A 23,482-nucleotide genomic window follows, 5' to 3' on the forward strand; every position below is an offset into this window, starting at 1 on the left:
CTCATCACTCATTTGGCTGTTTACCAGGTTTTGGACAGAAAAGCTGTTCTGAAATAATTTCTCTCATATTTTAAACCCTATATTCCCGTCCAACTGTCCTACAATCTCCTGAAATCTTTGCGCTCCAATTCTGGCCCTATCTCATCCATCGTGTTTCTTTCTTCTATCCTTGATGGGAGTACGTTGAGCTGCCTTGCTTTTGTTTCTTCCCTAAAACTCTTTGTCCCACTCTCTTCCTGTGAGGTGCTTGTTAATATTTTCATTTTGACAAAGATCAGGGGTCAAAAATCAAGACATTAACCAAGTTAATTTCTGGGATGAGAGGATTGCTTACCCTTTCAAGAGAAGGAAGACAGGTTGGGTCTGAGTTTAGAAGAACCGAGGCGTAACCTTGTGCAAACATCCCAAGGTAGTCTGACAGAAAATGTTGGGGTATTTTCATGGGTGGGACAGTCACAAACAAGGGGACATACAAAAAAGGGACAAGGTAATTGAAAATCCAGATGCATTAACATTTCTACTCTTAGAGAAAGCTGAACTAACCAAACTCCCTCCTCCCTTCCCTGTGCCCCAAACTGGAGGAATAGCACTTCATTATTCCATTTGGGTAGCTTACAACTCAGCAATTTGAACATTGACCAATTTTAAGTAACTACACAACAAACCACCACTCCCCCTCCCCCCACATCCCTCTTCCCTCATCTGTATTCATCTATCACTTGCCGGCCTGCCACTTGTCCTGTCCTTTCTTTTGGCCTTCTTTCTCCACCTTAACAGAATCAGTCTGATGAGGGTCCCGGCCTGAAACATCACCTATTCATGTTCTCGATAGACACTGCCTGACCAGCTGAGTTACTGCAGCATTTTGGATCTTTTTTTGTTAACCAGCATCTGCAGTTCCTTATTTCTACAAGGGCGGCATTCTGTTAGCTAAAAGGCAATCCGACTCATTAAATTATACTAAAATACCAATAGGCAAAATATTAATGTAAAAGGGACTTCAAAGGTGAGAGTGGATACAGAATCAACAAATTGTTTTCAGAGGGAAAGAAGAGCATCCACAATTAATATTCATTGAATAATGCAAAATGCAGTTAGAATATCAACAAAAGGACACTTATACAACTTCAGTTCACAATACAGTTGCAAACCAAGCTGATGATGACAAAGTACAGAGGCAATCGACAAAAATAAATCAAAAGACAAAGTTATGTGAATTGATTCGTAGCTGTTGTAAAAGGAACCTAAAAGTCGTTTATAAGCACATTAATTCTAAATGGGCTGTCAAATAAAAAACAGGATCAATGAAAAACTTAAAGTGAAATATTCTTGTGGGAGTGGAGGGCATGGTTAAGATGAGGTACTCACATGGTTGACTGAGCATTTGGAAACTGCTTCACTAGACAAGAGAATGCTGATACTGTGTCAGCAAAGTTGAAGGCAGTGGTGAGAATGGATAGGATTTTTAAAAATGTAAATACTTAAAATGTTGGCAGGAGTTGCTTAAAATAATAAAATCAGCCCGACTAGGTGGGGTGCATCGGGTTAGGGGGAAGCACAAGTGAAAATTGCCAATTCACTAACCAAATCTTCTAATACTCCACTGAAAAGACAACTTTAATTGTAATGCCTGAATAAAATAGAGGGATTAACTCAGCAAAAACAGTTAGTCATCCTGACACTAGTGATGGGTAAATTGTGAAGCAATAATCCACAAATAAATTAACCCAATTGGAGTATAATATTTGGTGACTGCAGATTCAGGAATTTTAAACAAAACAATAAGTGTTGGAGTTACTCAATGGGTCAAGCAATTCCTGGAGAGGGAATGGATAGATGACATTTTGAGTCAGGACCCTTCTTCATACTGATAGGATTGTAGATCAGTCTTCAGGAAGGATCCAGCCAAAAACATTGCATATCATTCCCTCCCTAGAAGCTGTCTGATTCACTGTCCTACAGCACTTAGTGTTCTGCTCTGGGTTATGGCTTCATTTTACTTTTAAAATGTCTGACTCTCTTGCCCATGTGTTTTTCTTTCACTCTATTTCCTTCACTAATTTGACTCTAATTTATATTTCCTTCATAATTCACTTCCGCTTATTCCACCTTTTCTTAAAACTCTTGAGATGGACTACTGGCTCGATATTCATCAAGTGCCGGAGGCAACATTATAATCTCTGTGCCTTTATCATTGTAGTTTGTGGTGTAAATAATGTGCAATTTCAAGGTTAAGGAAAAAGTGTAACTGAGTTCACTTGCTGAGACGTGATACCTTTTTATCCTATTTCCAGCAAAATAAATCCTGGACTCCATAAAGTATCTGCAGCTCAGAGAATCAGATAAAAGTTCAGGGCAACAAGCAGCTATTTAGATAAGCAAAGGCTTGGAATTTTAAAGATCAGCAAGGTTTCATACCATCCTGGACCTTTTCTCCATTAGCTTGCCCTTTAAGTTGATCTCCCTTTTAAAATATTTACGCATCATCTTCCACAACTTTTTATGGATTAATGGCCGATAAATCCCCAGGGGCAGATAGGCTGCATCCCAGAGTACTTAAGGAAGTAGCCCCAGAAATAGTGGATGCATTAGTGACAATTTTTCAAAACTCTTTAGATTCTGGAGTAGTTCCTGAGGATTGCAGGGCAGCCAATGTAACCCCACTTTTTAAAAAGGGAGGGAGAGAGAAAACGGGGAATTACAGACCAGTTAGTCTAACTGCAAGAGTCAGTTATTAAAGATGGGACAGCAGCACATTTGGAAAGTGGTGAAATCATTGGACAAAGTCAGCATGGATTTATGAAAGGTAAATCATGTCTGACGAATCTTATAGAATTTTTCGAGGATGTAACTAGTAGAGTGGATAAGGGAGAACTAGTGGATGTGTTATATCTGGACTTTCAGAAGGCTTTCGACAAGGTCCCACATAAGAGATTAGTATACAAACTTAAAGCACACGGTATTGGGGGTTCAGTATTGATGTGGATAGAGAACTGGCTGGCAGACAGGAAGCAAAGAGGAGGAGTAAACGGGTCCTTTTCAGAATGGCAGGCAGTGACTAGTGGGGTACCGCAAGGCTCAGTGTTGGGACCCCAGCTATTTACAATATATATTAATGATTTGGATGAGGGAATTGAATGCAACATCTCCAAGTTTGCGGATGACACGAAGTTTGGGGACAGTGTTAGCTATGAGGAGGATGCTAGGAGGCTGCAAGATGACTTGGATAGGCTGGGTGAGTGGGCAAATGCATGGCAGATGCAGTATAATGTGGATAAATGTGAGGTTATCCACTTTGGTGGCAAAAACATGAAAGTAGACTATTATCTGAATGGTGGCTGATTAGGAAAAGCGGAGATGCAACGAGACCTGGGTGTCATGGTAACCAGTCATTGAAAGTAGGCATGCAGGTGCCGCAGGCAGTGAAGAAAGCGAATGGTATGTTAGCATTCATAGCAAAAGGATTTGAGTATAGGAGCAGGGAGGTTCTACTGCAGTTGTACAGAGTCGTGGTGAGACCACACCTGGAGTATTGCGTACAGTTTTGGTCTCCTAATCTGAGGAAGGACATTCTTGCCATAGAGGGAGTACAGAGAAGGGTCACCAGACTGATTCCTGGGATGTCAGGACTTTCAAATGAGAGAAAAACATTTTTCACACAGCGAGTGGTGAATCTCTGGAATTCTCTGCCACAGAAGGTAGTTGAGGCCAGTTCATTGGCTATATTTAAGAAAAAGTTAGATGTGGCCCTTGTGGCTAAAGGTATCAGAGGGTATGGAGAGAAGGCAGGTACAGGATACTGTTGGATGATCAGCCATGATCATATTGAATGGTGGCGCAGGCTTAAAGGGCCGAATGGCCTACTCCTGCACCTATTTACTATGTTTCTATGAGCCTGAGAACTAATTTTGTCAACTGCTTCCTTTCCTATCAAGTAATTATCCAATCATTATGCATGAGTGGAAGATTACTTGATAAGAAAGGAAACTGTTGACAAAATGAGTTCTCAGGCTCATAAAAAAAGTCACAATTCCAGTGAGGTTTTGACATTTTCCTCCAACACCTCTCTTTCAAAACAATTGAAAGAATGTTTACTCCAAAATTGTACACTTTATTTACCGTGCAGCAGTGAGAAAATGAAAAATGTAAATCAATTAGCCTAACATTTATCATGAGAAAAGTGCTGAGTGTCGAAAGGATGCTGAGAAAATAATTTGATTAAGCAATCACCATGCTTTCATGAGTGAGAATTCATGTTTGACAAACTTATTTAATAAGCAGGATTCCCGACAGGACACGCGGCTGGGGACTGGGAACACGGCCGGAGGCCTTTATCGAGGCACTGCGGTCTCGATGCCTCCTGGATCGCTGTGTAGAAGCCCAGGTCAGGGCATCACGGGTAGTAGCCCAGGTCGGGCAAAGCGGGGGGAACTGGGATAGAGCAAAAAGGGGGAGCCAGCGTGCTTTATAATTTTGTCAGCGCCTTAGGTGGCTGCTATTTGTATACATTGTGTATGCAAGCTAAGAATTTCACTGTGCCTAGTCACATGTGACAATAAAGTATTCCTATTCCTTCCTGAATGCAAGGAAAAAGTATACTTTCCGGAAGTGGCGGCGCTGTTTACAGCTGCGGCTCGCCTGCAGTCCGTCTGCCGTTACCTTTTTCTGTTGTTTTTTTTTTGTCTTGTTTTGGTTAAGTTTTAGTTTGTTGGGTTGTGTTAGGGGGGGGGGGGGGGGGGGGGTGAAACATGTTCTCTGTTTCTTCCTTCGGGGGAATGCGACTTTTTCATGTCGTATCCCCCTTTTCTGCCTCCGTCTGCGCTGAGGCCTAATGGCAGAGCTGGCGGCCTCCAGCCTGCGACTGACCCCGAGGCTCTGGAGGCAGAGCCAGCCAGGACTCACCAACGAGAGGCTGGCCGTCTTCGGGGTTGAGGCAGCGGTGGCCCGACTTGCTGGTGCGGCGTTCTGGCTTTCGGCGGCGGCCTGGAGCTGATGCAGCGGGGCTCGGAGCTGAGACTGCGGGACCCGGAGCGGAGACTGCGGGACCCGGAGCTGGGACGGCCCGGAGCGGAGACTGCGGGACCCGGAGCTGGGGCGGCGGCCCAGAGCGGAGACTGCGGGACCCGGAGTTGGGGCGGCGGCCTGGAGCTGGGGCGGCTGCCCGGAGCTGATGCTGTGGCGGGCCGTCTCGGAGCGGAGACGGCGTTCCGGCTTTCGGCGGCGGTGACATCACCACGGAGATCCGCTGGACTGGAGGGCGGCATCTCCGGCCTGGATCGATCGCCTCAGCGCAGAGGAAGAAGAAGGAGGGAAGAGACGGAGACTAAGACTTTGCCTCCATCAACGTGAGGATGTGCTTGGTGAACTCACTGTGGTGGATGTTTAATAGTTAGATTAAACGAGTACTTACCAGTATGAAGTTTGATCTGTATTTTATGAGGAGTTACGGTGAGGGATTAAGTGAAGAACCCAGCTCTACTGCGCATGCGGCATACTTCGAAGCAGCGGTGTGAAATCACAGGATAGACACAATATTTGAAGTAAGATAGTAAAGATCACGAGACATCAGTTTATTAGTTTGATCTATATAATGAGGGTGGGAGCGGCGGGCACTTAATCCCTCACCGTAACTCCTCATAAAATACAGATCAAACTTCATACTGGTAAGTACTCGTTTAATCTAACTATTTTACTTCGGAGTCACGTGAATGATTCCGTGAAGACTTCAAAGGTCTGTGATTTCAAACCGTGTAACAGTTTTTATTTCACTCACTGCCGAAGTTTATGAGGGAGGAAGTGTTATCGTAATCAACCAGTGGATCTGCTTTCAAAAGAAACAGAAAGGTATTTGTTAACAATAACAACATAAAAGAGCTCCTCTGAGCTTAAATTAATATTGCAGTTTGTAATATTCTCCTGCAATTAAATCAGGTTTATCAACGGTTTATAATAAAAAATGTTCAGAACGCCGTTCCCTTGACCATTCTGCTGTATTGAAAATGTGGTCAACCGGGATGTCCATTCGTTCAGCCGCTGATACCAATGCTGCCCTAGTGGAATGGGATTAAATGTATTATTATCTATTCCGGCAGCTTTCAGTACCTGTTTGAGCCACCTTGGAGTGGTTTGGCTCGTACCCCGTCTTGGGTTACTGTGGTTGACCCATAGGCTTTCCTCTCCCTCTAAGATTGTGGGTTGTGTCTATATATAGTAGTAGATGGGTCACCACACTCAACCTGGACTCTGGTGGGTAGGCCCGGAATCCCACCAGTGAATTGGGCGTTCCTGGTCCATATAGCCATATAACGACTACAGCACGGAAAACACAGGCGATCTCGACCCTACTAGTTCGTGCCGAACTCATAATCTCGCCTAGTCCCATATACCTGCGAGTTAGATTTTACCAGACCTAAATATGAACGTGATGCGTCTGGGGTAATCACCATGTTATCCAGTCTGGTTTATGGAGTGACCGGACTCTGTGAGCGTGTACGAGAGCCATAAGCATGAGCGTTTTTTAAAACATAGATTAAGCAAGCTGAGGGATCTGGCTGGTGCCATTCTCTGAGACATGTCAATATCACACCAATATCCCATACATGGGTATATACCTGGGTGTTTGGGGCTTATATTATAGTTGCCCTTCATAAGTTTACCTTCAGTGGATGGGATCCCATGCTCTGCTGACATGCTGTTTTAGATAAGCAGATAAGGCGCTCCATGCTGTATTTACGGCACTGTAACTCACCTTTTAGTCATGGTGTAGATGTTCCAGGAACTCCAATACGTCAGTGGTTGAATAGTTCGTTGTCCCTGCGTCGTGGCAGTATTTTACCCATGTTAGCTTTTAGTGACCGTTCGCAGGGATGCCGACATGGTGGTAATGGTTCCTTTGGATAATCCCAGTCCCTGGTAAGGTCTATTCAAAACCTGCACCCAGGAGTTTGATGTTTCCCTGGCATGGGTGGCTTGTGCCTGATACTGGGTTGAGTCAGCAACCATGGTCCACTAGGGAAATCCATAGGTGACTCGCCCACCGTGTCGTGATGAACTGGGAACCATGGCTGTGTAGGCCGGTCGGGCACGTTCAATATCTCGGAGACAGATCCCATCTGTATTGCGAAGTGCCCGTCTGATGAGGCAGAAGGGAGGAAGGCAAAGCAGAAATTCCCCCTTCCAGCATATAGGCATCTATCGCTGCTGCCTCTAATCTGGTTCCTAAGTCACATACATGGGTTACTGGTGATTCCGTCTTGTGCAACCAAATTGATATCTGGCTTTCAAACTGCTTAATAACTTTAGCAGATATTTTGGGTTTGACATCTATTCAATGTAATCATAGATTTTACCCCGTGACATGGTGTCTCCCACTGTGTTCTAGCTTCCTAGGACATAGGCAGCTGATAGTTAAAATGTCTTTTGATACACCATTGCCAGATTTGTTTGACCAATTTGTTGCACAATAATGATTATTATGCTCCCCATATGGTTGATATAATCCACCACCATAGTATTATCAATCCGTAACCACATATGTACGTGCTGCATTTGAAATGCATATGCTTTTTAGCCCAATAGGCGATCACCAATCCCAAGTAGTTGATGCCCGGTATGTGTAGTAACGATGTTTGTGAATTGGTCCATCTGTTACCTGTGCTGGATATGGAGTTTAGTTGCTCCCCAGCCTAAAGTACTGGCATCGGTTTTTAATAACCAAGTTGGGATTGGTGATGATAATAGGGCTGAAAACTATGCCAAATATATGTCTGCCCACCACCTTAATTGTGATATAGCTTCAGTGGGTACATTCATGATTTGATTATAGTGACCCAAGTACCTTGGCAAAGTAACAGTCATATGGACGGAATTATTATTGAAGCCCAGATAATCCTTGGTAGTTAACGCTTCAATTCTGGTTTATCTGGGCGTGGGATAAACCTCAGCTTTAGGGAGCTGTTTCGTAGCTAGAACTGCTGCCACAGCTAATTCCTTTGTTTCCCCTAATATGAGGATATCATCCAATATATGCCATGATTATGCTTGTTTTCTTAATATTTTCATGGCCATTTATAATAGTTTAGGGCTGAGGTTAGACCATAGGGAATGCTATATGCTCCCATGGTTGCCCTAACCGGGATATCCATTATCCAGGTAAATTTTTTTAGGTATCTATAATGATCCTAGTGTATGGGTATAAGATAGTTAGCATCTTCCATATCAATGCTCCCCATAGGTATCCTTGGGAGATCAGATGTCTGGCAGTGACAAAACCCCGTCTCCATCTTAAAGTGTATATACTCAACAGATTTATTTAGTGATATTAGATCAATGATGATGCTACATTCACCATCTTTTGTAGTTTTGGTGAATATATTCGATACAAATTCCAATGGCTCATGTTTACTTCCCATGATCCTTTTAGTAATGAGCCTTTCTAGTTCAGCTTGACCTTCTCACTTCTCTTTTCTTAGAGGGAGAAAATGCCCTTTGGGCGCATTGCTGAACTGGCGGTAATATGCCCAATTTGAATTCGTTTTTATCCTCTAAGACTGTTGAGTATATTTTAGTTATTTGTGACAGCATCCCATGCTTTATCCACAAGTGTAAATGCCCCCCCACGCAGTTAGTAGAACACCCTTGTTTAGTGTAAACTGGGAGGAACCAGACTACCTACCTCCATGTTTGTTGTTTTTTCATGAAGGCGTAGTTTGCTGGTATGCTGGTGCTGTCGGTGGGGCGGCGCATCTTCCCACGGCTCCGCTCTGGGCCCCGTCTAAAAAGAACTTTGGGGGTAATGTGAAGCGGTCGCCAGGCTTTCACCAGTCCTTGTTTGATATCGCTGGTGGATGCCGAGGGGTGCTGCCAGCTGGGTGTTGGATGCGATGTCCTGCTCGTTCCATGGCCTGCCTTCATGAGGCGCACAGGTTTAGCTGCCTCTCGTCCCGCAGCAGCGGTTTGCATAGCCCCATATATTTGGGGTTGCGGGCAGGTCTATATGCACCATTGTTCAGTCGAGTATCCCAAATTTGGGAACATCTTAGGCGTCAGCACCCTGGTAGTGCAATGGGATAGTCTCATCCTGGGAGAGTATAATCCGTGGAAAAGGCGAGCAAAGGCGGTAACAACTTGACCCTTCTGTAGAATTCGCTGCTTGTCTGCGAGTCTGCTGACCCAGCTGCCTGCGGATTTGCCTCTGGAAAGGCCTGCTCCTGCAGGGCTTTTGTTGGGAAGATGGTCGCGTGGAGGAGCCATGTAGTGGCCCACGACACCCAGTAGCTCTTCCTGATCCTGCTCCCCTGGCATACTGCTGTTCTCGTCCGCCTGCCCAGCGTTTAAGCCAGCCCAGCCCTGGCCTCCTTAGCTAGCCTCAAAAGAGGGAGCAAAAGGGTGTGCTATAAATTGGAGGAGGCATAGCTCAAACTCCGCTGTTGCATCAATCCCTCGACAAGGGAGATGGCTAGTGCAATAGCACTGGGGTAGGAGTCAGCTCCCTTGGCATTCAGCCAGTGCCCCTTTATTCCTGGAGGTGAACTCCATGACCTCCTCTGGCTTGGGGAGACAGACATACTTATTTTTGCTGTCTCCAACCTGTTCCAGTTTTGGAGGAAGTTGGCTCCTGTAGAACCTGTTGAATTGGGAAGATTTTTCTCTTACCTGTATGTAGAGGCTGCCTGCCGTTTTCCAGGCGGCATTGTGGCGGTTCCCGGGCGGCGATTCTCTTTGTCAGGAGTCTGCAGGGCTGCCGGTCGAGTTTTTTAAAACTTCCCGCCGGGCCGCTGCTGTTACCAAACAGCTGTTCAGCGGACCGGCATTAGCGCAGCTCCTTGCAGCGGTCCGCAGCGTTTGCGGTCCGGGTAGCGCCTTTTCCCCGTCCACTGTCGGCTCCACGCTGGAGTCGAAACGGGGCCGCTCACCATGCCTCTCTACTTTGCTCCCCCTGGAGCAAAAAACCACAAGGCCCGATTAAGGTAAGTACTTACCTCTCGTCCTTGGATGCGGGAGCTAGCCCGACTCCCGCTGGCCGCGTTCTGCACAGCTGTGCGTAATGCCGCATGCGCAGTAGAGCTGGGTTCTTCACGGAATCACTCACGTGACTCCGAAGTAAAATTTGTGTTTATTGTATGTTTTGTTTTTATTGGTTCTGTTTTTGACTGCAGGCAACATAATTTTGTTCAGACCGAAAGGTCTGAATGACAATAAAGGAATCTAATTCTAATATGGTTAATGGCAAGATCCTTAACAGCATTGATGTACAGAAGGATATTTGCATCCAGGTCCACAGCTCCCTAAAATTGGAAACACACAGGCAAGTAAATGGTTGGGCTGTGGAGAATGTTGTAAAGCAGAATGACCAAGAGGTACAAGTACACAGTTCCGTGAAAGTGGCAAGGTGGTGAAGAAGGCATTTGTTCACGTTCATGACAAAGGAGCAGAATTAGGCCATTCAGCCTATCGAGTCTACTCTGCCATTCAATCATGGCTGATTTATCTTCCCCCCTCACTCCCATTCCCCTGCCATTTCCTGTAACCTTTGACAAATCAAAAATCTATCAATCTCCATATTAAGCATACCCAAAGACTTGACCTCCACAGCCATCAGCGGCAATTAATTCTACAGGTTCACCACCCTCTGGCGAAAGAAAATCCTCCTCATCTCCTTTTTAAAGGTACATCTTTTATTCTGAACCGGTGCCCTCTGGTCCTAGACTCTCGCACGAGCGAAAACATCCTCTCCACATTCGCACTATCTAGTCCTTTCATTATTCAACTGCTTTGGCATATAATTCATCTCAAGGGCATTGAACACACGATTTGGGAAGTCATTTTACAATTGTAAAACCTGGTCAGTGTGGACAGGTTGGGCTGCAAAACTCTGTGACTATATTAATGGTCTATCCATTACTTCCCTGTACTCTACCTAAGTACCTGACTCCCTGACATAGCCCCTGTCCCACTTTCACGACCTTTGATGACCTTAAACGGCCTAAAAGAAAATCAAGATCGCAGTACCCTGCGACCTCCTACGACTATTTTGAAGACCTCCCACGACTATGGAGAAGACCTCCTTCGACCATGTTGAAGACTAGCTTCGACCATGTACGTTTTACTGCTTTTTGCAGTAGCCCTTTTGTTTCAGCCGCCTTTTAAGAAAGGCAGAAGTGGAAGAGCAAGGGTGAAGAGGAAGCACAAGAAGAGGTCTCAATGGGTGAATGGAGATGATGTGATGGACTGTCCCAGCACACCAGATGACTGGAAGAGAATGGCGCTAGGCTTTGACAAAAGATGGGACTTTAAGCACACATGTGGGGCAGTGGATGGCAAACATTCCATTGTTGTCCCTGTCCCTGTACCCATTTTCCTTTTCTTGCAGGATGGCATTCTGCTGGAACCATTCCTCAAGGTCCCCCTCCTGCTGCCTGGTGAAGGTGCAGGGCATAACCTTCCTCCAGCCCTCCCTCACCACCAATGGGACATCTGCCTCTGATGCTGTGTCAGACACAGGAGGAGGGGCTGCTTTGCTGCCATCAAATGAGGCAGTGAAGGATGGGGTGGAGTTGGGGACATATACTACCACCCTGGTCTCTTCCTCCAGGGGTCTCTCATGCAGGGCTACCTCCTCCAGCACTATCACCTCCTGTGGCATCACCTCCTGCCACTCCTCCTTCTGGGTGGGCAACACCTGCATGGCCGGTTTTTTTTTAGGGTTGTGTCCTCCCCCTGCGCTGCTGCCTTTTTGGTGCCATCTCTAAAACACAAGACTCCTCTCCAAAAAATTCTCCAGCTATGAATGAACATGCCTTGGAATGACAGAGGTGACGTTCTGCTTTTTAAATTACCTTTACGAATATTAAAAACGTAATCTACTGGTTGGACAGCGCATGCCAACAGGTAAAATGGTTAATAATGGAAAGAGAGGATTGTTCGCCTTTTAATATAGGCGCGATTCTTCTCTCTCCAATAAATTTGAAGAAAACACTATATGAGAAAAATCCGATTATTCACAGTACCTTACGAATCGGGAGACAAGTGGTCAACCCTTAAACTAAGAAATTTATCTCTTCTTTCACCAATTGCCAACAATCCTTCGTTCAAGTCATCTATTTTAGACAAAACGTTCACACACTGGGAAAGATTAGGAATCAAAAAACTCGGGAGATCTTTATGAGATGGGAACTATTCTCTCATTTCAAGTATTACAGTCGAAATATCAACTGAAAGGTAGTCAATATTTTAGATATCTTCAAATTCGAGACTATCTGAAATCATATACCCAAGACTACCAATCTTTGTTGCCAGACATACTGGACGAATGTATGAATAGAAACTCGGGAGTCAAACAAGTTAATATCATATCTGTATAAGACCCTTTTAAATATAGAAATCCCATCGTCAGAAGTAATTAGAAGAGCTTGGGAAGATGAACTTGGCCTAAAAATTCTAAAAGACAGATGGGGGAAAACCTTCTATATTTACACAATTGTTCCAGTAACATCAAGAGTCAAGAGTCAATTTAATTGTCATTTGGACCCCTGGAGGTCCAAACGAAATGCCGTTTCTGCAGCCATACATTACACACAAATAGACCCCAGACACAACATAATTACATTTAACATAAACATCCATCACATAGCTGTGATGGAAGGCCAAATAAACTTCTCTCTCCACTGCACTCTCCCCCCCCCCCCCCCCCCCCCCGATGTCAGAGTCAAAGTCATAGCCCCCGGCTGGCGATGGCGATTGTCCCGCGGCCATTAAAGCCACGCCGGGTGGTGCGAGGTCGCACACCGGGTCTTGATGTTGGAGCCCCCGGTGTGCACTCGCAGAGTCCGCGGCCATTCCAGCCGCGCGGGGCAGTGGTGTCAGGCCCCGCTCCAGGAGCTCTTCGACCCCGCAACTCGGGCGGGAGAAGTCGCCACCGCAGAAGCCCCGAAAAGCGGTCTCCCCCCAGGGAGCCGTGGGCTCCCGGCGCCGTCGTCCACAGACCTGTAGAGAGCCTCCGACTCTCCGGTAGCAGCAGCAGCAGCAGCAGCAGCAGCAGCAGCAGCAGCATCAGCAGCAGCAGCGCTCCTCCACCGCTCCGGACTCGGCCAGCTCCGCGACGGCAACGGTGAGTCGACACCTGAGTCCCCGGGAGGCCGCTCCTCGTTGCGGCCTCAACGACGACTGAGACCCGACGAGAAAAGGTCGGGTCTCCAGTGCAGGGAGAGATTCAAAAAGTTTCCCCCCCCCTCCCCCACCCCCACCCCCACCCCCCCACACACACACACCCAACATAAATAAAAACACAAATACTACATAAAAACACAGACAAAAATAATAAAAACGCGGACAGGCTGCAGAGGCCGCTGCTGGCCAGAGCCGCGCCGCCTACATTAGCATTCGTTAATTCAATTTAAAATACTGCACAGACTCTATTATTCAAAGTTTGAACTGAATAAGATCTTTCCAAATGTATCTCCTATTTGTGATAAATGTCTTCTTCAGGAAGCAACCCTGATCCATGCCTTTGTCGCTTGTATAAAGTTACATAATTTTTGGAGAGGAATTTTTGAAATTTTTTCAAAAACACAAAAAATAAAATTGGAGCCTGATACGGAATTGATCATTCTAGGTACGTCAGAAGCCTGCTCTGAGCTATCATTATTTTAAAGACGTCTCCTTAATTATGGCCTAATAACGGCAAAAAAACGAATACTTAAATTTTGGAAACATACTTCAGTCCCTTATCTTAAGCTGTGGATAATAAACATGTCCGTTTACAGTCTAATTGAAAATATTAGACTTGTCTTGGCAGAAAAACCAGACCATTTTTCGAAGACATGGACGCCATTCATTGATTTATTACAAGGATAGTATGGTACAACACAACTTTGGATTTAAATCTAATTACGGGTTGGGTGGGGTGGGTGGGGAGGGATGTGCAGCAGGTATATCACCACTTTTTTCTTTCTTTCTCTTTTTGTCCTTTTATTTTTTCTATTTTTCGCTTCTTTCTTTCATTTATTCACTCTTTGACTACACCACTTTGGTAGTCTAGGGGTTCTATCTTTGCACATCTCACTTTTTCTCTTTCTTGTTTTTTCTTCTTTCTTTTCTTCCAACTATAGCTAAAAGTTAAAATTGAAGCTGTACAATAACTATTATTTTATATGCCGTTGGTTCTATTTTTGTACATTTGCTTCTAATAAATAAATTTAAAAAAATAAAAAATAAAAATAAAATAAAATAAATCACCTTTTTTTTCCTACTGACCTTTTTTCACCCCAGAGCTATAACCTTCGACTGCCTCCGTGAAACATAGAAACATAGAAATTAGGTGCAGGAGTCGGCCATTCGGCCCTTCGAGCCTGCACCGCCATTCAATATGATCATGGCTGATCATCCAATTCAGTATCCCGTACCTGCCTTCTCTCCATACCCCCTGATCCCCTTAGCCACAAGGGCCACATCTAACTCCCCTCTTAAATATAGCCAATGAACTGGCCTCAACTACCCTCTGTGGCAGAGAGTTCCAGAGATTCACCACTCTCTGTGTGAAAAAAATTCTTCTCATCTCGGTTTTAAAGGATTTCCCCCCTATCCTTAAGCTGTGACCCCTTGTCCTGGACTTCCCTAACATCGGGAACAATCTTCCTGCATCTAGCCTGTCCAACCCCTTAAGAATTTTGTAAGTTTCTATAAGATCCCCTCTCAATCTCCTAAATTCTAGAGAGTATAAACCAAGTCTATCCAGTCTTTCTTCATAAGACAGTCCTGACATCCCAGGAATCAGTCTGGTGAACCTTCTCTGCACTCCCTCTATGGCAATAATGTCCTTCCTCAGATTTGGAGACCAAAACTGTACGCAATACTCCAGGTGTGGTCTCACCAAGACCCTGTACAACTGCAGTAGAACCTCCCTGCTCCTATACTCAAATCCTTTTGCAATGAAAGCTAACATACCATTCGCTTTCTTCACTGCCTGCTGCACCTGCATGCCTACCTTCAATGACTGGTGTACCATGACACCCAGATCTCGCTGCATCTCCCCCTTTCCCAATCGGCCACCATTTAGATAATAATGGTGAAAGAGTGAAAAAGTTTGTTATTAATTGATTGTTGTCATATTTAAGCTTTCCTGTTGTAAAGAGCCAATTGTAATGCATGATGGGATTTGGGCAACTCCTGTCGTGCAAGGTTTTTTTAATTTTAAGTTGAATAGTTCACAGCTCTCTTGCAAGGTTTTTTTATGTAAGGTGGAAAGTTCACAGCTCTCTTGCAAGGTTTTTTATGTGTTGAAGAGGTTAATCAGATAAGAAGGGGCCCAGAGGATTCCATTGGGGTAACTGGCTTTTGGCAAAGAGTGAAAAACAACTCCATATTTGGATGATGGTTTTTGTACATTACATCATGCACTTGATTTTATTTCAGTACGTATATAAACTCGCGTGTTCCGGTATTTCTTTGTGTGTGCCGCTGGAGATTCAGACGTGAGAAACTGTTGCCTCTGAATCTCTCAGTTCACACCCGTCAGACGTTAAATTAAAGCTTTGTATGGTCTTAACAATTTGTACTTTGTCTATGTTTTTAAGTGAACTTTTTCATCCGACCACCCACGACCTACCTAAGACCTACCTACGAGTGAAAAGTATCGACCTTTTTTTACTCATGGACATTTTTATTCAGGCTAGAAAAAACCGCTGCGACCTACTTGATGCCACGAGTACCTACGACTAGCATCACACCCTACCTACGACTTCCTACGACCTCGTGGCGACCATGCTGCGAGTATGAGTCAAGGGCAAACTTGGCAGAGGTCGTGAATTAGGTCGTGAAACTGGGACGGGCTTTACCCCATGACTTTGTGTCTTTTTTGTAAAACAGCATCTGCAGTTAATTGTGTCTCCATTTCTTCTATGAAGTTGCGAAACACACCTGTTGTCCCTACACACCATTTCACTGATACATAGATTCAATATTCACCTTTTTCATAGCATGCATTTGTGTTAGATGACAACTCTTCTCTTGAAAGAAACATTCCTAGTTTGAACCTGCATTACTGCTTCTCACGATGCTATCAATTGCTTTGTTACATCATTTCAAAGTCATTACCTTTGATATGTTTTGGCCTTTTTCATCACTACTTTAATCTATCTTATTTTGATTCATTAAAAAAAAATTCTAAACATGCACACAGTGGGTCAAAAGTCCTGTTTCTGTGCCAAATAGCTGTAAACTGCTTTTGCTACATTGCTTTTTCTCCCACCTGATTTAACCCTTCTGGTTTCTCATTGGACTAGAAGTGTAATAATTGGGAAAATTCTCCTGCATCCACATCAGAAATCCATCTTCTTTGATACCACTAGCAAGCCTTTTTTTTCTTTCCCCAGACTATAATTAAGAATGGAAGTCTCTTAATCTTATTCTCCTACTTTTGCAACAAATCTTTAAAATACATGTTCTCATCCATTTCCTTTGAGCCCTATAAAAAACACCTAACAACACATCCCGGGTCAGTTTAAAACTAACATAATTGCATCGAGAATGCTGTAGCCACTCCTCTTTTTTACCTTCTCTATCATTCTGCACAACTTGGTAACCTTGAATATTTAGATCCTGATTTTAACTGAGGCATGTTTCTGGTAATACCAAAAGAATTATTACAACTTTTGGCAATGTGCTGCCAATTTACCAACCTTATTACTTGCATTAGGTACAATGCAATTCCATTCCCCGTTCTTTACTGTAACCTCATGATTTCATGAAGTGTGTCAGCAATTTCATAGGTCAATAATTCACCCTGACTCAAAGACTGAAGAAAACAGGTTGCAGGTTACAGTTAATTATTTTACTTCAAATAGATCTTATTACTGAATATGTGAAGAAACAGTGAGAATGGAAAACAGATTGGTCAGAATATCAAGAGAAATTTCCTGTTTCAAGTGGAACCCTTCATCTGAAATTCGTTGAAATAGTCTGTTAGATTTGAGGTCTAGCTTGGTCAGCTTTATACTACAGGGAATAATAAAATTGAAAACTAGTTATTAATTTTAGAATTGTATTATTTTAGATTGTATTCTTTTCTCTTGATGAGTTCAAAATATCAGGGACATAAGTCATTTTATAAATTCCAATGAATTCCTTAAACAACGTAATCTGTTATACATACGACAGAGTCAGTTTCTCTTTACCTGTTTCTTTCACAAACACAATGATTTAAGGGATTAAATATGCCAAGGTTGCAGTATATGCTAGGTGATACAGAATTCAATTTTGTATCTACATCTCAGAAAGAAGTTGTTCAACTCAAATACGCCACAGATGTGCTCCACCTGATATGTCCTACTCTTCTTTGCCCAAGCCAAAATAAATATACCTTTCTCCATCTTATCTTAATTTTCCCATTGGTTCTGTTAGTGACTATCATATTTATTGCTTCCGAATCCATCAAGATGGTGAGGAGACACAAGAAACTGCAGGTGCTAGTCTCAAGCAAAACACAAAGTGCTGGAGGAATTCAGCTGCCCAGGCAGCATCTGGGAAGGGAATGGACAGGTGACATTTTGGGTTGGGACCCTTCTTTAGACTAAAAGTTCACAAATTGTGAACTGCAAACACCTGGGAAAAGATTTTAAACTCTGAAAACTGTTGTGAATCATTAGCATAATTCATTTCAGATTAGATAATAACTTACCTGGTTATAAGGAAAGAAAAGTGAACAAATCGCACAATATGGTTCCATTTTCGAGACAACTTCGTTATACTCCTTCTCTGCTTGCAAATTGTGCAGTTTACTCTGCCACAATTGGATTAGAGGTTTGGCCCAAGGCTGTGTTTCATTTATATCTTCTTCATTTAATGTTGGATCAGTCAATTCTGCGTAACATTCGGAAAGAATCAAGATAATGGACAATGAACAATTAGTCTGGAGAAAAGGCAAGCAGGAATACATACTAAACATAATATGTAACAATGCAAACTAATCCTACTGACTAATTCAGTCACATTTCACCACAATCCTTTAATTCCTGTATTTATCCAAATTTGTCAATCGACAGAAATTCTGGTCAATGGATTGTGATAATTAGACCAAAAGCCTCAAGTTATCCCAAATGAACAAAAATGACAACATACCAAAGACTAAAATAGGGTAAAGTACCAGCGTTATCAGGATATTTTGTTATAGTGCTGCTATAAGTTTGATGTACTTTATTTGGCCATTTTCTGCCTGGTGTTAGCATGCTCTTGGATATTCCTTTGCTGCCAGTTGGACTGATTAAGCTTCATGCCTCGCTGTTACAGCCAGCCCACCAAATGGAGCCAACTGTGACCAACAACTCAACTTCAGGTAGCCCAACTCCAAGTCTCACCCTGGATAATTTGTATTACAAAAGGCCTTCTCAAAGCTTCCAATAGTCGCTGATAATCAGGTTTATTTAAAATAAGTTTAAATAGGCAATTTAAGAAACTGAAAAGAATTCAAGAAATTAATAAAAAATAAGCCATTTCAATTGCTGCACTTTAGTTTAAAACAGAATGTTCAAGCAGTCTAGTGGTGAAGGAAATAGTCACATACCATAGGCTATGACTTGTAGTGCATTCTGCAATGCATTAATGCACATCAACTCTGCATGCTTCTGCAACTTGAAATCAAAACCTCCAAAAACTACCAAACACCTAAAGAATCTCAAAATCAATATCAAATTGAAATAGACCAGCAATTCGCCTTTAATTACTAGCAGCATTTTTACAGAGCAATTATGGAGGGGCTAAGCCATTCAAGCTGCTGAACAGATGTTCAGAGTTGCACAACGCAGCAACAGCCCCTTCAGCCACTATGTTCATACCAAATATTTTGACCTTTGTGAGGTCATTAGATGGAAAAGGAAACGTTGGCCTCAATCTTTGTTGCATGTTGATTGCCACTTTGATCAGGTTACACTGCCTATTGTCAACAAGAATTCAGTGCAGAAACAAGGAACTGCAGACACCGATTTACAAAATGAGGCACAAAAGGCTGGTACAACTCAGCGGATCAGTCACCATCTCTAGAAACATGGATAGGTGTTTCTTCAGTCTGGTGCAGTGTGGTCATTCACACTTTGCCTCCAGAAATAAAATGTCCAGTGTACATTGTGGATTGTGCCATTGCACCATTATATCACCAAAAGAGCAATCCATCTACCAAACAAAATAGGTCACCAATCAGAATTTAAATCAGGATAACTCACTTAGATTACAATTGTTCTTTCATCTCCATGCTAAAATCATAACTGGGCAGTTAAAATTATTGTCATGATATTTGAATGACTCATCAGTGAATGCATGTAATTATGAGGCCTCTTTCAGAAACATATGGCTCCATAACAATGAAAGCACAAACGAGTTGCGGTATTTTAGAGAAAATAACATCCAAGTAATAGCTGAGGGTCAATTTCATTTTATTCTTTGCATGCCCCTGAAGAGCTAAACAACTTCCAATTTCATAAACACCCTGGTGTACGATAAACAACTGAAATAGAGTTTTATTATTTCAGTTTAATTAAGTTCAAAATTGTCCTGCAATATAATTTGATGCAAGAGGTTGTATTATAATTCCTTAAAAGTAATGTTGCCAAATATCTAGGTCCAAATAATTATACCAAAGTGCATTTCTCGCTTGTAATGTTGTGGAATCTAATTATAAATATTTAATGAAATAAAAATTCAGAACAAATATATACCTTTGAGAATAATGTCCGTTGTTTCTGAATATACATTATTACTGCAGCCATTTCCTACAAGTCTGATATTAGTTCAGCCTTCTCATCAACATTATCTAATTCAACACCAATTCAACCACTTTCATCAGCACTAATTTCTATGCAAGACTCATGAAAACATCTTCTCGGTGTTGCCACAAGATCAGCCTCATCCACCTAACCCCATGAATATGCAACGCTCATAAATACCAATTCACATTTAAAATCTGTGGTGTTTGCATCATCCAAAGAGCCTATAACCGTTACCCATTTGCATCGACAGCATTTTCAGAATTGCTGGTTACAGTCCCCAAGTGCTTTGTTTGTTTCAGGCAAAAACTACTAATTTGGAGTTCCGTGCTGATTTAATCAATAAGTCTTCCAGTTTCACACTGACCACTGTTGTTAGTACTTCAATTATGCATAGGCTATATAAAAATAAACTGGGTGGGCTGGGACTAAATTTGAACTGTTCTCTTGGATTGTCTAATAGATTTATTGTAGGAATTTTCTGCATTCGACAGTGATCTTTGGTGATACTACTTTGAAAAAAAATTGGAAGAATTTTATATTTATATAACAGTGCTTCTACATAATAACTGCTTTTGTTTAAAGACGGCAAAACATTGGTAGAAAACATAAAAATCGTTAGTCCCAGAGTATTTCCCAGAAGTAAATCACCTGACCCTTGTACTAAGTCCAGACTTGGGTTTGGCAAAACTTTCTGCATCAACTTGCACCAGAATGCAAATAATCAGACCATGCACAATGGCTCGAGTGTGAGAGAGCTATCTCATGAGAGCAAGCAAATCGAGGATGTGACCAGGACAAACTTCACCTACGTGAATGTGAAAGGTACTACTATTAGCCAAGACAGAAAATATAAATTTCCTGAACGTAAATCTTAAAAGTATTATATACATGCATATAAAAATGATTAAAATATTGTTAGAAATTTGTTAAAAACTTTAAATACTGTAAATCCCTTAAACCAATTAAAAGAAGCAAAAATAAACAATTGAAATATAAACATAAATTGAACCCTTGCAGTTCCTAAACTCGATTTAAGCAAATAGAGATCTTGTTTCTATGCTAAAAGTAGCCAGGCAGTTTGGTCAAATGGATTACCCACATAAGTGTCAAAATTGTTTTACTTTCACAGGGTGATTGATAGTATTTTCCTTTAAAATCTGTGCCACAAAAGGTATCCAAAGTACAATTATATAAAATAATTGAACGAATGAAAATTAATCCAAGGCGCGTTGATTCTAACAATGCATTCTTTCTGGTCATGTGTACTTGAAGCCTGCTTGGTACAAAAGGTGCTGGGTATGGACAAATAAGAAAAATAAAATCAGACTTTATACTTCATGTAAATAATTCTTGCATGGAAATTTGAAATCTCTCATCATGTCTCATAAGCTTATTTGAAACAAAAGATTATGAGAGATTGTATTAAATAAACATTAATTCCATCATCTTTATAAAGTTATGAAAAAAATAATCTTACAGTATAAAGTATATGTTGGCCCACTGTGTGTGCAAGTCAAAATTGCTTGACGAGGTACATACTGAAGGATAGGGGAGGTGTGAATGGTTAAGATGGTTGACCTGCACTCATCCTGATAAGTGACCAATTCTCCATCGCACTCGACTTAGAATGCACAAATGCAATCAGGCGATGATACACTCCCTTCTCCTGTATCTCACAGCATTAATGTGGGTGGTTCATCTATGCTTGTGATCAGCGATGATCTCCGAGGGTGTTGATGCTCCAATACTCAGTGGAATGACAAGGAGAGGCTGTTAGGCTCTTGTTTTCTCTCTCGGCAGAAGGAGGTGACTCATCATTTGATTCTGGAGGTCAGCCTCTCATATTTGTGCGCCATTAATGTTACTTGCCAATTATCAGTCTAAGCATAAACATTTTCCAGACCTTGCGTCATGCATGTCATACATAAGCCAAACCAAGTGAGGCCAACAGATTTGCTTTCCTGAAGGATACTGGTGGAATATGGGATACTGTTACCTTAGTACAAATGTATTTAACTCAATTCCCCAGTTACTGCAGTGGGATTTGAACTCGAGAATCCAGCTATTTTGAGCCAAGTACGATAAGCACCACATAAAATGATTATCTTCCACCTCCTTGCCCTGCAAGCCAATGATAAGTTTCTGCCCACTTCCCCATCAAAAGCACTGCTTATGCAGCAACTCTTAAGAATCTCAGTTTGCTCCAGGAAAATGCAGTTGATTTGATTTGCACCCATCAATTAATCAACAACAATGTAAACAAATAACATTGCCAGTCATTCATCGTCATTAGGTCTAAATCCTGTAACTTCCTTCTCATCAACATTGTGGGAAAACCTTCTCCAGAAAGATCTCACCATCAGTTTCCCAAGGGCAATTAGGGATGGGAAATAAATGCTGATCTTGCCAGTGATACCAAACTCCCAAAATGATGTTTTTAATATAGGCACAGATAAGCAAAATATTGTAAACAAACTATTCTTAACTTAACTAATGATGACATAACAATCTAGGGGACATGAGACTCGTGTATGTATTATTTCTGCTGCAAACATATCATACTATGTATAGGAGCAGGGAGGTTCTACTGCAGTTGTACAGGGTCTTGGTGAGACCACACCTAGAGTATCGCGTACAGTTCTGGCCTCCTATTCTGAGGAAGGACATTCTTGCCATAGAGGGAGTGCAGAGAAGGTTCACCAGTGATTCCTGGGATGTCAGGACTTTCATATGAAGAAAGGCTGGATAGACTCGGCTTGTACACGCTAGAATTTAGAAGATTGAGGGGGGATCTTATAGAAACTTACAAAATTCTTAAGGGGTTGGACAGGCTAGATGCAGGAAGATTGTTCCCGATGTTGGGGAAGTCCAGAACAAGGGGTCACAGTTTAAGGATAAAGGGGAAATCTTTTAGGACTGAGATGAGAAAAACATTTTTTACACAGAAAGTGGTGAATCTCTGGAATTCTCTGCCACAGAATGTAGTTGAGGCCAGTTCATTGGCTATATTTAAGAGGGAGTTAGATGTGGCCCTTGTGGCTAAAGGGATCAGGGGGTATGGAGAGAAAGCAGGTACAGGATACTGAGTTGGATGATCAGCCATGATCATATTGAATGGCGGTGTAGGCTCGAAGGGCCGAATGGCCTACTCCTGCACCTATTTTCTATGTCTCTATGCATATTCTGTTGTGCTGCAGCAAGTAAGAATGTCATTGTTCTATCTGGGACATATGACAATAAAACACTCTTGACTCTGTCAAATTCCTTATGGCAAATAACATTAACTAAAATAGGCAAACCAAAACAAAGTCTTTGCTACAATATGACCTGAAGTAGTGTCTGTATCTTTTTCCCACATATTCTGCTTGATCTCCTGTTTTTAGTATTTTATGCTTTTATTTCAGATTTCCTATATCTGCAACTTAATTTTTTTAATGTTATTTCTATACATTGTTGTTGTTCCAGGGCATCTACTGAGAGATTTTGTTTATTAAATGCAATTGGATTCACGTTACAGTATAATTAATGCTTTTAGCTCTCAGAAAAAAATAGTATTTGCAGGTCTCAATGCAATCCATGAGGAAGCAACATGAAATTTATTAATTACTAGACCAAGTGGGACCCGTTGGGTCCCGTCCCCTCAACGCGCGGGGGAGGGGCAGGAGAGAGAGAGGGGCGGGGGAAAGAGGGGGGGAGGGAGAGAGAGGCTGGGGAGAGTGAGGCGGGGG

At 42.4% G+C, this 23,482-nt stretch overlaps 1 protein-coding gene across 4 annotated transcripts in view; it reads right to left on the reverse strand.

The window, feature by feature from the left end:
- LOC129695557 (lysine-specific demethylase 4C-like) overlaps positions 1–23,482 on the reverse strand; it is a 324,943-nt gene that overhangs the window by 145,651 nt on the left and 155,810 nt on the right. For all 4 annotated transcript variants that reach the window (XM_055632624.1, XM_055632625.1, XM_055632622.1 and 1 more), the window contains exon 13: positions 17,675–17,856. In XM_055632624.1, coding sequence (XP_055488599.1) covers positions 17,675–17,856 — 182 coding nt within the window. The remainder of the gene's footprint in view (positions 1–17,674; positions 17,857–23,482) is intronic.

This window comes from Leucoraja erinacea, chromosome 3 (genome assembly GCF_028641065.1).
Source record: "Leucoraja erinacea ecotype New England chromosome 3, Leri_hhj_1, whole genome shotgun sequence".
In the NCBI taxonomy this organism is placed as follows: Eukaryota; Metazoa; Chordata; class Chondrichthyes; order Rajiformes; family Rajidae; genus Leucoraja; species Leucoraja erinaceus.